The sequence below is a fragment of the Salmo salar genome, chromosome ssa06 (genome assembly GCF_905237065.1).
Source record: "Salmo salar chromosome ssa06, Ssal_v3.1, whole genome shotgun sequence".
Classification (NCBI taxonomy): domain Eukaryota; kingdom Metazoa; phylum Chordata; class Actinopteri; order Salmoniformes; family Salmonidae; genus Salmo; species Salmo salar.
This window is the reverse complement of record NC_059447.1, coordinates 440,001-454,565: the sequence shown is the minus strand read 5'-3', so window position 1 is coordinate 454,565 and position 14,565 is coordinate 440,001. Positions and strand designations below refer to the sequence as shown.

The 14,565-nt window shown below is 46.8% G+C and overlaps 1 protein-coding gene across 1 annotated transcript in view; it reads right to left on the bottom strand.

The window, feature by feature from the left end:
- Positions 1–848: 848 nt before the first annotated feature.
- Positions 849–14,565, bottom strand: part of cacna1ha (calcium channel, voltage-dependent, T type, alpha 1H subunit a) — a 126,853-nt gene continuing 113,136 nt past the window's right edge. Inside the window, exons 30-34 of the mRNA XM_045721262.1 lie at positions 11,789–11,957; positions 6,114–6,235; positions 4,993–5,147; positions 4,712–4,882; positions 849–897 (exon numbers count right to left, since the gene is read on the bottom strand). Of these exons, the coding sequence (XP_045577218.1) occupies positions 849–897; positions 4,712–4,882; positions 4,993–5,147; positions 6,114–6,235; positions 11,789–11,957 (666 nt within the window). The remainder of the gene's footprint in view (positions 898–4,711; positions 4,883–4,992; positions 5,148–6,113; positions 6,236–11,788; positions 11,958–14,565) is intronic.

The window sequence follows — 14,565 nt, the reverse complement described above, 5'->3', positions numbered from 1 at the left end:
AATCGGTATTACAGCCCTCGTACAAACCAAACTGAGCCCGGTACATTTAGTTAGACAGTCTACAAACATCGGAAACATCTGGAAATTTTAATTTATCAAAAGAATGTAAAAAAAAAAAAACATTTTTTTTTATATATTTTTAAATATATTTTTTAAATATATATATTTTTTCTCAGCAACATGCAAATAGTCCAAAAAAACGATTCCTCATTAAAAAAAACACACACAAATATCTGAGGATCCAAATTCATCTGTCCAAAACTCTTCAAATATTATAAATATTTTCTACCAAATCGTATTGACTACTGTGGTAATAGAGAAAAGCACCCGTCTCTAAATCAATTATAAATAAGACAGGAGATTCTATAGCTGGAGACGCCTAAAGTTCAGGGGTCAAACTAGTTGACCTGGGGGGGGGGGGGGGTCAGTCAGACGGACGCCAGGCTGTTTAACTTCCCTAGTAAACAAACGTTGTCTCATCATCCAATCAAAAAAGTCTCTTCTGTTCCCCCAGTGAGATCGAAACAGGAAGCTCCTCTCTACTGATAAATAACATGTTTTACGGATCTATTTTCTGATCATCATTTACATGCAAACTGCTGGTGGCCCACTAAGGGTGACATGGTACAGGGGAGGGGTTAGAGATGGAGGGCGGGGTTGGAGATGGGGGGCGGGGTTGGAGATGGAGGGTGGGGTTAGAGATGGAGGGCAGGGTTAGAGATGGGGGCGGGGTTAGAGATGGGGGTGGGGTTTAGAGATGGAGGGCGGGGTTAGAGATGGAGGGCAGGGTTAGAGATGGAGGGCGGGGTTTAGAGATGGAGGGCAGGGTTAGAGATGGAGGGCGGGGTTTAGAGATGGAGGGCGGGGTTAGAGATGGAGGGCGGGGTTAGAGACTGACTGGGTCAGGGGTACAGGGGTACAGGGGTTAGGGGTATAGGGGTTAGGGGTACAGGGGTTAGGGGTACAGGGGTATAGGGGTACAGGGGTTAGGGGTACAGGGGTTAGGGGTACAGGGGTTAGGGGTACAGGGGTTAGGGGTACAGGGGTTAGGGGTACAGGGGTATAGGGATTAGGGGGTAACATTAGTAGAGGGTAAGGTGATAGTGAGGGGTATAGGGATTAGGGGTAACATTAGTAGAGGGTAAGGTGATAGTGAGGGGTATAGGGATTAGGGGTAACATTAGTAGAGGGTAAGGTGATAGTGAGGGGTATAGGGATTAGGGGTAACATTAGTAGAGGGTAAGGTGATAGTGAGGGGTATAGGGATTAGGGGGTAACATTAGTAGAGGGTAAGGTGATAGTGAGGGGTATAGGGATTAGGGGGTAACATTAGTAGAGGGTAAGGTGATAGTGAGGGGTATAGGGATTAGGGGTAACATTAGTAGAGGGTAAGGTGATAGTGAGGGGTATAGGGATTAGGGGGTAACATTAGTAGAGGGTAAGGTGATAGTGAGGGGTATAGGGATTAGGGGGTAACATTAGTAGAGGGTAAGGTGATAGTGAGGGGTATAGGGATTAGGGGGTAACATTAGTAGAGGGTAAGGTGATAGTGAGGGGTATAGGGATTAGGGGGTAACATTAGTAGAGGGTAAGGTGATAGTGAGGGGTATAGGAATTAGGGGGTAACATTAGTAGAGGGTAAGGTGATAGTGAGGGGTATAGGGATTAGGGGGTAACATTAGTAGAGGGTAAGGTGATAGTGAGGGTGGGTGTTGGGGTTCCATCTCTACATATGACCTGAGTACGGCTTTAGACTGCTGGAGACATGCATGACCCTGTCCACAGCCCTGTGTATAGCAGGTTAGGTATATATACTGTATGTCAAACACACCAGGTGGATTTACAGGTACACTGTGAGGGATCTAGCCAGCCCTCAGACAGGGCTGACTGGTAGACACTGTGGATGGGAGACGGCCGGCGGGTAAAAAGGACTGGAACTAGCGAGGAACAACATGAGTCACGTTGTGAGGACCCGGCAGGGACAGAGACATTACTGGTTCGTTTGGTTGTAGATATCTACACTGACACATCTCAGCCCACCTCTCCTGTCTTCTCTTCCTCCTCGCCTCTCCTCTCTTCTCCTCTCCTCTCCTCCTCTCCTCTCTCCTCTCCTTCTCCTCTCCTCTCTCCTCCTCTCTTCTCCTCTCCTCTCTTCTCCTCTCCTGTCTTCTCTTCCTCCTCCTCTCTTCTCCTCTCCTCTCTTCTCCTCTCTTCTCCCTTCTCCTCTATTCTCCTCCTCCTCTCCTCCTCTCTTCTCCTCCTCCTCCACCTCCTCTCTTCTCCTCCTCCTCTCCTCCTCTCCTCTCTCCTCTTCTCCTCTCCTCACCCTAGAAATAAACCTAATCTCATCCCCAGCAGAGAGCATCAGACAGTCAAAGCTTAAAAACATTAGACTCAAATATAACTTGAAGCTTGAAAAAAAAAAGTTTTAAATTACGTTAACTCATAAAAAAACACGAGTTCAAGATTAAAAAAACAGTTTTCCTTGGTTACTGTTTCAGTAAAGTGAACTTTGTTTAGCTAACAGAGAACGAACACTTTATAAAAACATCCAATCACAGGAGGATGACGGAAACAAAACAACCAATCGGACGGTTCAACTCGTCTGTGTCAAAAACAAAACATTATAGACCTCTGGGAAAAAAGAAAATGTGTTGCATTAAAATGGAGTTATTTCATCACCTCAGCAATCACATATGTTCTGTATATACAACGAGGCACACACACAGAACACACACCTGTCTGTCTGCCTGTCTGTCTGCCTGCCTGTCTGTCTGTCTGTCTGTCTGTCTGTCTGTCTGTCTGTCTGTCTGTCTGTCTGTCTGTCTGTCTGTCTGTCTGTCTGTCTGTCTGTCTGTCTGTTATACCTGTCTGTCTGTCTGTCTGTCTGTCTGTCTGTCTGTCTGTCTGTCTGTCTGTCTGTTATACCTGTCTGTCTGTCTGTCTGTCTGTCTGTCTGTCTGTCTGTCTGTCTGTCTGTCTGTCTGTCTGTCTGTCTGTCTGTCTGTCTGTTATACCTGAATGTCTGTCTGTCTGTCTGTCTGTCTGTCTGTCTGTCTGTCTGTCTGTCTGTCTGTCTGTCTGTCTGTCTGTTTGCCTGTCTGTCTGTTATACCTGTCTGTCTGTTATACCTGAATGTCTGTCTGTCTGTCTGTCTGTCTGTCTGTCTGTCTGTCTGTCTGTCTGTCTGTCTGTCTGTCTGTCTGTCTGTCTGTCTGTTATACCTGTCTGTCTGTCTGTCTGTCTGTCTGTCTCGTCTGTCTGTCTGTCTGTCTGTCTGTCTGTCTGTCTGTCTGTTATACCTGAATGTCTGTCTGTCTGTCTGTCTGTCTGTCTGTCTGTCTGTCTGTCTGTCTGTCTGTCTGTCTGTCTGCCTGTCTGTCTGTCTGTCTGTTATACCTGTCTGTCTGTTATACCTGTCTGTCTGTCTGTCTGTCTGTCTGTCTGTCTGTCTGTCTGTCTGTCAGCCAGCAGTTGAAGACTTGTCCATCAATATCTATGCCAGAGAGCATCTGAACAGACTGATGCATATGGGATAAAATACACGCAAAACGCAAAACGCAACACGCAACACACAACACGCAACAGGCGTGTCCCGGTCCGCTGTCCTCTTCTGTCTGTCTGAGAGATCAATGTGATCGTGGACCAGTACAGGAAACAGGAAGTAGGAAATAGGAAGTAGAGCTCCTGTAGAGGACTTGGAAGGAGCACCGTCAATCTCCCATCACTTCCTGTAAGGATCAGAGGTCAGCCAGGCGCTGGTTCCTGATTGGCTCACGTGAGGGCAGAGTGTCATAAATGTTTGTTCCTGATTGGCTGGCTGGCTGGTGTGAGGAGTGTCAGAAATACTTTGGCTACAGATTTATGTGGCTTTAGTCCTGGACTAAATAACACTGTTACAACCTCTCTCTCTTTCTCACCATCTCTCTCTCTCTCTCTCTCTCCCCATCTCTCTCTCTCTCTCTCACCATCTCTCTCTCTCTTTCTCACCATCTCTCTCTCTCTCTCTCTCCCTATCTCTCCCCATTTCTCTCTCTCTCTCCCCCCCATCTCCCCTCTCTCTCTCTCCCCATCTCCCTCTCCCCCCCAACCGGTCACTGTCCAGATCAGGCCACACCCTCTGGATGGGGTTTAGTCTTTCTGACGAATCCCTCTCCTACTACAGTACCGGGCTCTGCTCTCATTGGGCAGTTCTCCTGTTCATCGAGCTAAACCCCGGCCTGCTGCTAAAGTGCGAGGGACTTGTGTCCGGTTCATTACTCGATAGGCCAGCGGACATGCCACTCGTGTATCTGTGCTCCGGTTGGTCGAAGGTGAACTGTGGGAGGGGCATGTAGTCACCGTAGAGAGAGGAAGGTCTAGTGTCGGAGTTCAGGGGATGGGTGTGTGTGTGAGACGGGGTGTGTGTGTGAGACGGGGTGTGTGTGTGAGACGGGGTGTGTGTGTGAGACGGGGTGTGCGTTACTGCTTGAGGGAGAGTCTGTATGAGTGTGTGTGTGTTAGTCGGTGTGTGTGTAGGTGTGTGTGTGGCGTTAGCCTGTGCGTAGGAGTGTGTGCTTCGGCGACGTCGTAGGATGGGGTTCTGCGTCTCAGCAGCGGGTTGCAGTCCGCCTGCGGCTCCGAGGGGGCGTGGCCCGCTGAGTCACATGGTGGGTGGATCGAGATGCAGGGCGGGCTCATCCTCTTCTTCCTGCGACCTCTAACCTCTGACCTCTCTTCCTCTTCCTCCTCCGGCGGGGACGGGCAGATCTCGATGGAGTGTCGTCGCTGGTCGTCAGGACAACGGGGTTTATCCAGGAAGCCCTGGGTGTCTACGCTGAAGCCCTTCCTCGGGTCGTGACCTTTTAGCCCTGCCCCCAGCAGACTGAGCGCGCTCCCTCGGCTCCTCAGGGAAGAGGGGGAGTCAGGGGAGGCGTAAGGGGAGAGGGAGTGACACCGCCCACTTCCATGTCCGTCCCACCAATGGCGCGCTGAGCTGGTGATGTGCCACACCTCCTCGTCGGCGGGGTCCGAGAGGAAGGGGGGAGAGGGGGGGGGGGGGAGAGCAGGGAGAGGGACAGGGGGAGAGAGGGGAGGGTTGAGACGGGGTCCTGTCTCTCTACTGAGGCGACACTCCGAACTTCCACTGAGTCCAGCTTCACAGCCAGCTGGAACACAGAGAGAACACAATGGGGAATGTTAGGGTCACAGACACCTGGAACACATAGGACACAATGGGGAATGTTAGGGTCACAGACACCTGGAACACAATGGGGAATGTTAGGGTCACAGACACCTGGAACACAGAGGACACAATGGGGAATGTTAGGGTCACAGACACCTGGAACACAATGGGGAATGTTAGGGTCACAGACACCTGGAACACAATGGGGAATGTTAGGGTCACAGACACCTGGAACACAATGGGGAATGTTAGGGTCACAGACACCTGGAACACAATGGGGAATGTTAGGGTCACAGACACCTGGAACACAGAGGACACAATGGGGAATGTTAGGGTCACAGACACCTGGAACACAATGGGAAATGTTAGGGTCACAGACACCTGGAACACAATGGGGAATGTTAGGGTCACAGACACCTGGAACACAATGGGGAATGTTAGGGTCACAGACACCTGGAACACAGAGGATACAATGGGGAATGTTAGGGTCACAGACACCTGGAACACAATGGGGAATGTTAGGGTCACAGACACCTGGAACACAATGGGAAATGTTAGGGTCACAGACACCTGGAACACAGAGGACACAATGGGGAATGTTAGGGTCACAGACACCTGGAACACAATGGGGAATGTTAGGGTCACAGACAGCTGGAACACAATGGGGAATGTTAGGGGCACAGACAGCTGGAACACAATGGGGAATGTTAGGGTCACAGACACCTGGAACACAATGGGAAATGTTAGGGTCACAGACAGCTGGAACACAATGGAGAATGTTAGGGGCACAGACAGCTGGAACACAATGGGGAATGTTAAGGTCACAGACCAAGCATGGTGTGTGTGTGTGTGTGTGTGTGTGTGTGTGTGTGTGTGTGTGTGTGTGTGTGTGTGTGTGTGTGTGTGTGTGTGTGTGTGTGTGTGTGTGTGTGTGTGTGTGTGTACTCACCTGTCTGCGCAGCCCCCTGGGCGAGGGCCTTGGCGGGGCGATGTGAGGGGGACCAGGGTGAGCGAGGCTGGACAGTACAGCCTGGTCTTCACATGGCTGGGAATGCGCAGATGTTACACAGCCTGAGGAGAAAAGATACACGGAAAAACAACACTTAAACACTTAGACTGGCGTTGGGATATGGACTCAGAGAGACTGTTCGTCCTGACTTATAAAACCTGCAGGCTGTTACAGTCAGTCAACAGGAGTCATTGGGTCAGTGTGTATAACTCTAGCATGACTGTCTATGGGGCTAACATGCTACTAGCATCCATGGGGGCTAACATGCTACTAGCATCCAGGGGGCTAACATGCTACTAGCATCCAGGGGGCTAACATGCTACTAGCATCCAGGGGGCTAACATGCTACTAGCATCCATGGGGGCTAACATGCTACTAGCATCCATGGGGGCTAACATGCTACTAGCATCCATGGGGGCTAACATGCTACTAGCATCCAGGGGGCTAACATGCTACTAGCATCCAGGGGGCTAACATACTACTAGCATCCATGGGGCTAACATGCTACTAGCATCCAGGGGGCTAACATGCTACTAGCATCCATGGGGGCTAACATGCTACTAGCATCCATGGGGGCTAACATGCTACTAGCATCCAGGGGGCTAACATGCTACTAGCATCCATGGGGCTAACTAGCATCCAGGGGGCTAACGTGCTACTAGCATCCAGGGGGCTAACATGCTACTAGCATCCAGGGGGCTAACATGCTACTAGCATCCAGGGGGCTAACATGCTACTAGCATCCAGGGGGCTAACAAGCTACTAGCATCCAGGGGGCTAACATGCTACTAGCATCCATGGGGCCAACATGCTACTAGCATCCAGGGGGCTAACATGCTACTAGCATCCATGGGGGCTAACATGCTACTAGCATCCATGGGGGCTAACATGCTACTAGCATCCAGGGGGCTAACATGCTACTAGCATCCAGGGGGCTAACATGCTACTAGCATCCAGGGGTTGGAACCGGTTGAGGGGAACAAATCCCGAAAACCGGAAAATAACTACATTTTCCCGGGAACAGAACCCAATAATGAGAATAATGGTTTCCTGTGTAACTGACTGAAGGGTTAGTTAAGCTATGTTGCCGGTCAACACAGAGCAGATGTTACAGTACAACTAGTAAAGTACAGAGTTGAGTGGATGAGCCTGTATGATCCTGTGTAGTTCACAGCTAACCACTACAGACAGTCATCCAGCCAGCCAGTCTGTCAACCAACCAGACAGTCATCCAGCCAGCCAGTCTGTCAACCAGACAGTCAGCCAGCCAGTCTGTCAACCAGACAGTCAGCCAGCCAGCCAGTCTGTCAGCCAACCAGCCAGTCAGCCAGTCAGCCAGTCTGTCAGCCAACCAGCCAGTCAGACTGTCAGCCAACCAGCTAGTCATCCAGCCAGTCAGACTGTCAGCCAACCAGCCAGCCAGCCAGTCAGACTGTCTGCCAACCAGCCAGTCATCCAGTCAGCCAGTCTGTCAGCCAACCAACCAGCCAGTCAGCCAACCAGCCAGTCAGCCAGCCAGACTGTCAGCCAACCAGCCAGTCAGCCAGCCAGACTGTCAGCCAACCAGCCAGTCAGACTGTCAGCCAGCCAGCCAGTCAGCCAGCCAGTCAGACTGTCAGCCAACCAGCCAGTCAGCCAGCCAACCAGCCAGTCAGACTGTCAGCCAACCAGCCAGCCAGTCAGACTGTCAGCCAACCAGCCAGTCAGCCAGTCAGACTGTCAGCCAACCAGCCAGTCAGCCAGCCTGTCAGACTGTCAGCCAACCAGCCAGACTGTCAGCCAACCAGCCAGTCAGCCAGCCAGTCAGACTGTCAGCCAACCAGTCAGCCAACCAGACAGCCAGCCAGCCAACCAGCCAGCCAGCCATTAGCCTAAATCAGTCTGTCAGCCAGCCAGTACCTGATACACAAACACAGGACTGGACCTGCAGTCAGGAAAACAGGTCTTTACAGTCTCACTGTAGATCATAGAACACTCTAGTTAGCCTTAGAACCTCACTGTAGACTATAGAACACTCTAGTTAGCCTTAGAACCTCACTGTAGACTATAGAACACTCAAGTTAGTCTTAGAACCTCACTGTAGATCATAGAACACTCTAGTTAGCCTTAGAACCTCACTGTAGACTATAGAACACTCAAGTTAGTCTTAGAACCTCACTGTAGATCATAGAACACTCGAGTTAGTCTTAGAACCTCACTGTAGATCACAGAACACTCTAGATAGTCTTAGAACCTCACTGTAGATCATAGAGCACTCGAGATAGTCGTAGAACCTCACTGTAGATCATAGAACACTCTAGTTAGTCTTAGAACCTCAATGTATATCATAGATCACTCTAGTTAGTCTTAGAACCTCACTGTAGATCATGGAACACTCAAGTTAGTCTTAGGACCTCACTGTAGATCATAGAACACTCGAGTTAGTCTTATAACCTCACTGTAGATTATAGAACACTCTAGTTAGTCTTAGAACCTCACTGTAGATCATAGAACACTCGAGTTAGTCTTAGAACCTCACTGTAGATCATAGAACACTCTAGTTAGTCTTAGAACCTCACTGTAGATCATAGAACACTCGAGTTAGTCTTAAAACCTCACTGTAGATCATAGAACACTCTAGTTAGTCTTAGAACCTCACTGTAGATCATAGAGCACTCGAGATAGTCGTAGAACCTCACTGTAGATCATAGAACACTCTAGTTAGTCTTAGAACCTCAATGTATATCATAGATCACTCTAGTTAGTCTTAGAACCTCACTGTAGATCATGGAACACTCAAGTTAGTCTTAGGACCTCACTGTAGATCATAGAACACTCGAGTTAGTCTTAGAACCTCACTGTAGATTATAGAACACTCTAGTTAGTCTTAGAACCTCACTGTAGATCATAGAACACTCGAGATAGTCGAAGAACCTCACTGTAGATCATAGAACACTCTAGTTAGTCTTAGAACTTCACTGTAGATCATAGAACACTCGAGTTAGTCTTAGAACCTCACTGTAGATCATAGAACACTCTAGTTAGTCTTAGAACCTCACTGTAGATCATGGAACACTCAAGTTAGTCTTAGGACCTCACTGTAGATCATAGAACACTCTAGTTAGTCTTAGAACCTCACTGTAGATCATAGAACACTCTAGTTAGTCTTAAAACCTCACTGTAGATCATAGAACACTCTAGTTAGTCTTAAAACCTCACTGTAGATCATTCAGTGCTATGCAGAGTGGGGGTGACTCAGGACCAAGCACTTCCTGTGTCCCACCAGGTTTGTTACCTGTGCGTTGTGTCGCTACTCCCCCCCTCGGCCTCGGGTATTCTTGCAGACCTTTCCACACACACATTCCATGCTCGTAATGGGTTGTCCCGTTTCCATGTGTTGCTAATCTTTGGTCCATCAGATTCGGGAGATCATCCTAACCCCTCTCCTCCTCTACATTTACATTTTACATTTACGTCATTTAGCAGACACTCTTATCCAGAGCGACTTACAAAATGGTGGATTCACCTTATAATATCTAGTGGAACAACCACTTTACAATAGTGCATCTAAATCTTTTAAGGGGGGGTTAGAAGGATTACTTTATCCTATCCCAGGTATTCCTTAAAGAGGTGGGGTTTCAGGTGTCTCCGGAAGGTGGTGACTGACTCATGGTCACCTAATCATCCCCAGCTTCCTATTGGCTCATTCATCCCCCGCTCCATCCTCGCCCTGGTTCATTTATTTTTAATTATCCGTTATGTTACCAGGTAAATTGACTGAGAACACATTCTCATTTACAGCAACGACCTGGGGAGCAGTTACAGGGGAGAGGAGGGGGGATGAATGAGCCAATTGGAAGCTGGGGATGATTAGGTGGCCATGATGGTATGAGGGTCAGATTGGGAATTTATCCAGGACACCGGGGGTTAACACCCCTACTCTTACGATACGTGTCATGGGATCTTTAGTGACCACAGAGAGTCAGGACACCAGTTTAACGTCCCATCTGAAAGACGGCATCCTACACAGGGCAGTGTCCCAGGGCAGCTCTCTGAGCTGTCAACTGTTCCACCACCCAATCAACACTCTATTCTTGGTTGTCAACTAGTCTGGTCCTGGTCGTCACTGGTTTCGCCAGCAAAGTCGATTGAATGAATACATCATCAGTGATTTTTATGCTTTTTAAAAAAGTTTAATGCTTTAATAAGATTAGGGTTGCAAAAACGTATAAAGTAATCTATGACAATCTAAGGTAATTTTGCTAATTTATACTAGAATAATCTTTCAGAAATGTATCCATGTAAAATATATATAGTTTCTAGTGGATATACCATATGGTTCAAGAGAAAAGAGCCTAATTCATGAAAAAAACTGCAGCTCTTCCAACTATTGACTTCAATTAACTCTGCAGCTCTTCCAAGCAATGACTTCAATTAACTCTGCAGCTCTTCCAAGTAATGACTTCAATTAACTCTGCAGCTCTTCCAAGCAATGACTTCAATTAACTCTGCAGCTCTTCCAAGTAATGACTTCAATTAACTCTGCAGCTCTTCCAAGTAATGACTTCAATTAACTCTGCAGCTCTTCCAAGTAATGACTTCAATTAACTCTGCAGCTCTTCCAAGCAATGACTTCAATTAACTCTGCAGCTCTTCCAAGTAATGACTTCAATTAACTCTGCAGCTCTTCCAAGTAATGACTTCAATTAACTCTGCAGCTCTTCCAACTATTGACTTCAATTAACTCTGCAGCTCTTCCAAGTAATGACTTCAATTAACTCTGCAGCTCTTCCAACTATTGACTTCAATTAACTCTGCAGCTCTTCCAAGCAATGACTTCAATTAACTCTGCAGCTCTTCCAAGCAATGACTTCAATTAACTCTGCAGCTCTTCCAAGCAATGACTTCAATTAACTCTGCAGCTCTTCCAAGCAATGACTTCAATTAACTCTGCAGCTCTTCCAAGTAATGACTTCAATTAACTCTGCAGCTCTTCCAAGCAATGACTTCAATTAACTCTGCAGCTCTTCCAAGTAATGACTTCAATTAACTCTGCAGCTCTTCCAAGTAATGACTTCAATTAACTCTGCAGCTCTTCCAAGTAATGACTTCAATTAACTCTGCAGCTCTTCCAAGCAATGACTTCAATTAACTCTGCAGCTCTTCCAAGTAATTACATTTTTTCACAACTGCCACCAGTTTGGCGGCAAAACAATGACAACAAAGACATGTTGACATAGTAAAAATAAATCCAAGTCTTTAAAAATATAAAGGATATTTCCTGCTGAAAACCTCATTATTAAAACACAAACGGTATTCACTAAGCTGTAAGTAAGTTGTATTGTATTTAGGACAATGTTTACCATCTTTGTCATTACGATTTTAAAAATATAAAATAGCTTTATTTTATTATTGGATATATTTGACATGTTATGAAAATTCCATGAAATCCTGAAAGTTTCCCAAAAATTCCTGTAGATTACTGGTAAACTTTGAAAGTTACTGGTAATATACCTTCCCCTTTGCAACCCTTAATGAGAGAGAGAGAGAGAGAGAGAAAGAGAGAGACAGAGAGAGAGAGAGAGAGAGAGAGAGACAGACAGAGAGACAGAGAGAGCGAGAGTGTGTGTGTGTACCTGAGGCTTGGTACTGGGGGCTGGTGTGTTCCTGTAGAGGGTAGGGGGCGCTAGCAGGTCGTACAGGAGGAAACATGTAGCTGTCGTTAGGGAGAGAATGCATCCTGGATACGGACATCTTCCTTGGCGACAGAAGCTCCTCCTCCTGGCTGCACTGACCCTCCTCCTCCTGTAGAGGGAGACCAGACCATCTAAGTTAGGCTGAATGTGTGTGTGTGTGTGTGTGTGTGTGTGTGTGTGTGTGTGTGTGTGTGTGGTGTGTGTGTGTGTGTGTGTGTGTGTGGTGTGTGTGTGTGTGTGTGTGTGTGTGTGTGTGTGTGTGTGTGTGTGTGTGTGTGTGTGTGTGTGTGTGTGTGTGTGTGTGTGTGTGTGTGTGTGTGTGTGTGTGTGGTGTGTGTGTGTGTGTGTGTGTGTGTGTGTGTGTGTGTGTGTGTGTGTGAGTGTGTGTGTGTGTGTGTGTGTGTGTGTGTGTGTGTGTGTGTGTGGTGTGTGTGTGTGTGTGTGTGTGTGTGTGTGTGTGTGTGTGTGTGTGTGTGTGTGTGTGTGAGTGTGTGTGAGTGTGTGTGTGTGTGTGTGTGGTGTGTGTGTGTGTGTGTGTGTGTGTGTGTGTGTGTGTGTGTGTGTGTGTGGTGTGTGTGTGTGTGTGTGTGTGTGTGTGTGTGTGTGTGTGTGTGTGTGTGTGTGTGTGTGTGTGTGTGTGTCCAGTTTATCGATGCAAAATTTACGGGAACTTTTAACAAATTCTCTGGTTTTCCTGAAATCCTGTTTGAAAGATTCCAGATCTCCTCCTTATTCCTTCCTGATTCCAGATCTCCTCCTTATTCCTTCCTGATTCCAGATCTCCTCCTTATTCCTTCCTGATTCCAGATCTCCTCCTTATTCCTTCCTGATTCCAGATCTCCTCCTTATTCCTTCCTGATTCCAGATCTCCTCCTTATTCCTTCCTGATTCCACATCTCCTCCTTATTCCTTCCTGATTCCGGGAATCCTCCAACCAGGATTTAGGTAAAACCCAGGGAATTTATTAAAAGAATCCAGTTCACTGGAGAGCTTGTAAAGTGCTGCACTAGCAACACAACACTAATAAATCCATCGGTTCAAGTCCCTACAGACTACAGACCATCTATACTGCATCAACACGCCGACTGGACTGGAGAGAACACACTGCACACGCTCAGTCAACACACATCCACTGTTCTCTCTCTCTCTCTCTCTCTCTCTCTCTCTCGTCTTCTCTCTCTCTCTCTCTCTCTCTCTCTCTCTCTCTCTCTCTCTCTCTCTCTCTCTCTCTCTCTCTCTCTCCCTCTCCTCTCTCTCTCCTGCCCATAACCATCCTCTAGTCCTAAGTGTTGTTTCAGAGTCTTGTGTTTTACCTCAGTAAGCTGTTGTTTAACCTGTTATGGCTAGGGGGCAGTATTTTCACGGACGGATAAAAAACGTACCCGATTTAATCTGATTAGTACTCCTGCCCAGAAACTAGAATATGCATATAATTATTAGCTTAGGATAGAAAACACTCCAAAGTTTCTAAAACTGCTTGAATGGTGTCTGTGAGTATAACAGAACTCATTTGGCAGGCCAAAACCTGAGAAGATTCTGTACAGGAAGTACCCTGTCTGACCATTTCTTGGCCTTGTTGATTATCTCTATTCATTACAGGGGATCTCTGCTCTTACGTGACACTTTCTACGGCTCACATGGACTCTCAGAAGGAGGCAAAAAGCTGAATCGTGGCTTTGCAGGCTCTGGCTGAAACAAAGTAGCGCGTTTGGGTAGTGGCTGGTTACAGTACTGTGAGACTCAGGCTCGTGCCCGCGTCGCCCGAAAGCTTTGTTTTCTTTCCTCTGTTTAGCTAAATGGACATTCCCGGTCGGAATATTATCGCTTTTTTTACGAGAAAAATGGCATAAAAATGGATTTTAAACAGCGGTTGACATGCTTCGAAGTACGGTAATGGAATATTTGGATTTTTTTTGTCACGAATTACGCCAGGCGCGCGACCCTGATTTACCATTTCGGATAGTGTCTTGGAACGCACGAACAAAACGCCGCAATTTGGATATAACGATGGATTATTTTGGACCAAACCAACATTTGTTATTGAAGTAGCAGTCCTGGGAGTGCATTCTGACGAAGACAACAAAGGTAATGAAACTTTTGTAATAGTAAATCGGAGTTTGATCCGGGCTAAACTTGGTCGATGTCTAAATGGCTAGCCGTGATGGCTGGGCTATCTACTGAGAATATTACAAAATGTGCTTTCACCGAAAAGCTATTTTAAAATCGGACATATCGAGTGCATAGAGGAGTTCTGTATCTATAATTCTTAAAATAATTATGTTTTTTGTGAACGTTTATCGTGAGTAATTTAGTAAATTCACCGGATGTTTTGCGGGGGTATGCTAGTTCTGAACGTCACATACTAATGTAAAAAAGTTGGTTTTTGATATAAATATGAACTTGATTGAACAAAACATGCATGTATTGTATAACATAATGTCCTAGGAGTGTCATCTGATGAAGATCATCAAAGGTTAGTGCTGCATTTAGCTGTGGTTTTGGTTTTTGTGACATTATATGCTAGCTTGAAAAATGGGTGTCTGATTATTTCTGGCTGGGTACTCTGCTGACATAATCTAATGTTTTGCTTTCGTTGTAAAGCCTTTTTGAAATCGGACAGTGTGGTTAGATTAACGAGAGTCTTGTCTTTAAAATGCTGTAAAATAGTCATATGTTTGAAAAATAGAAGTTTTCGGATTTTAGAGGAATTTGTATTT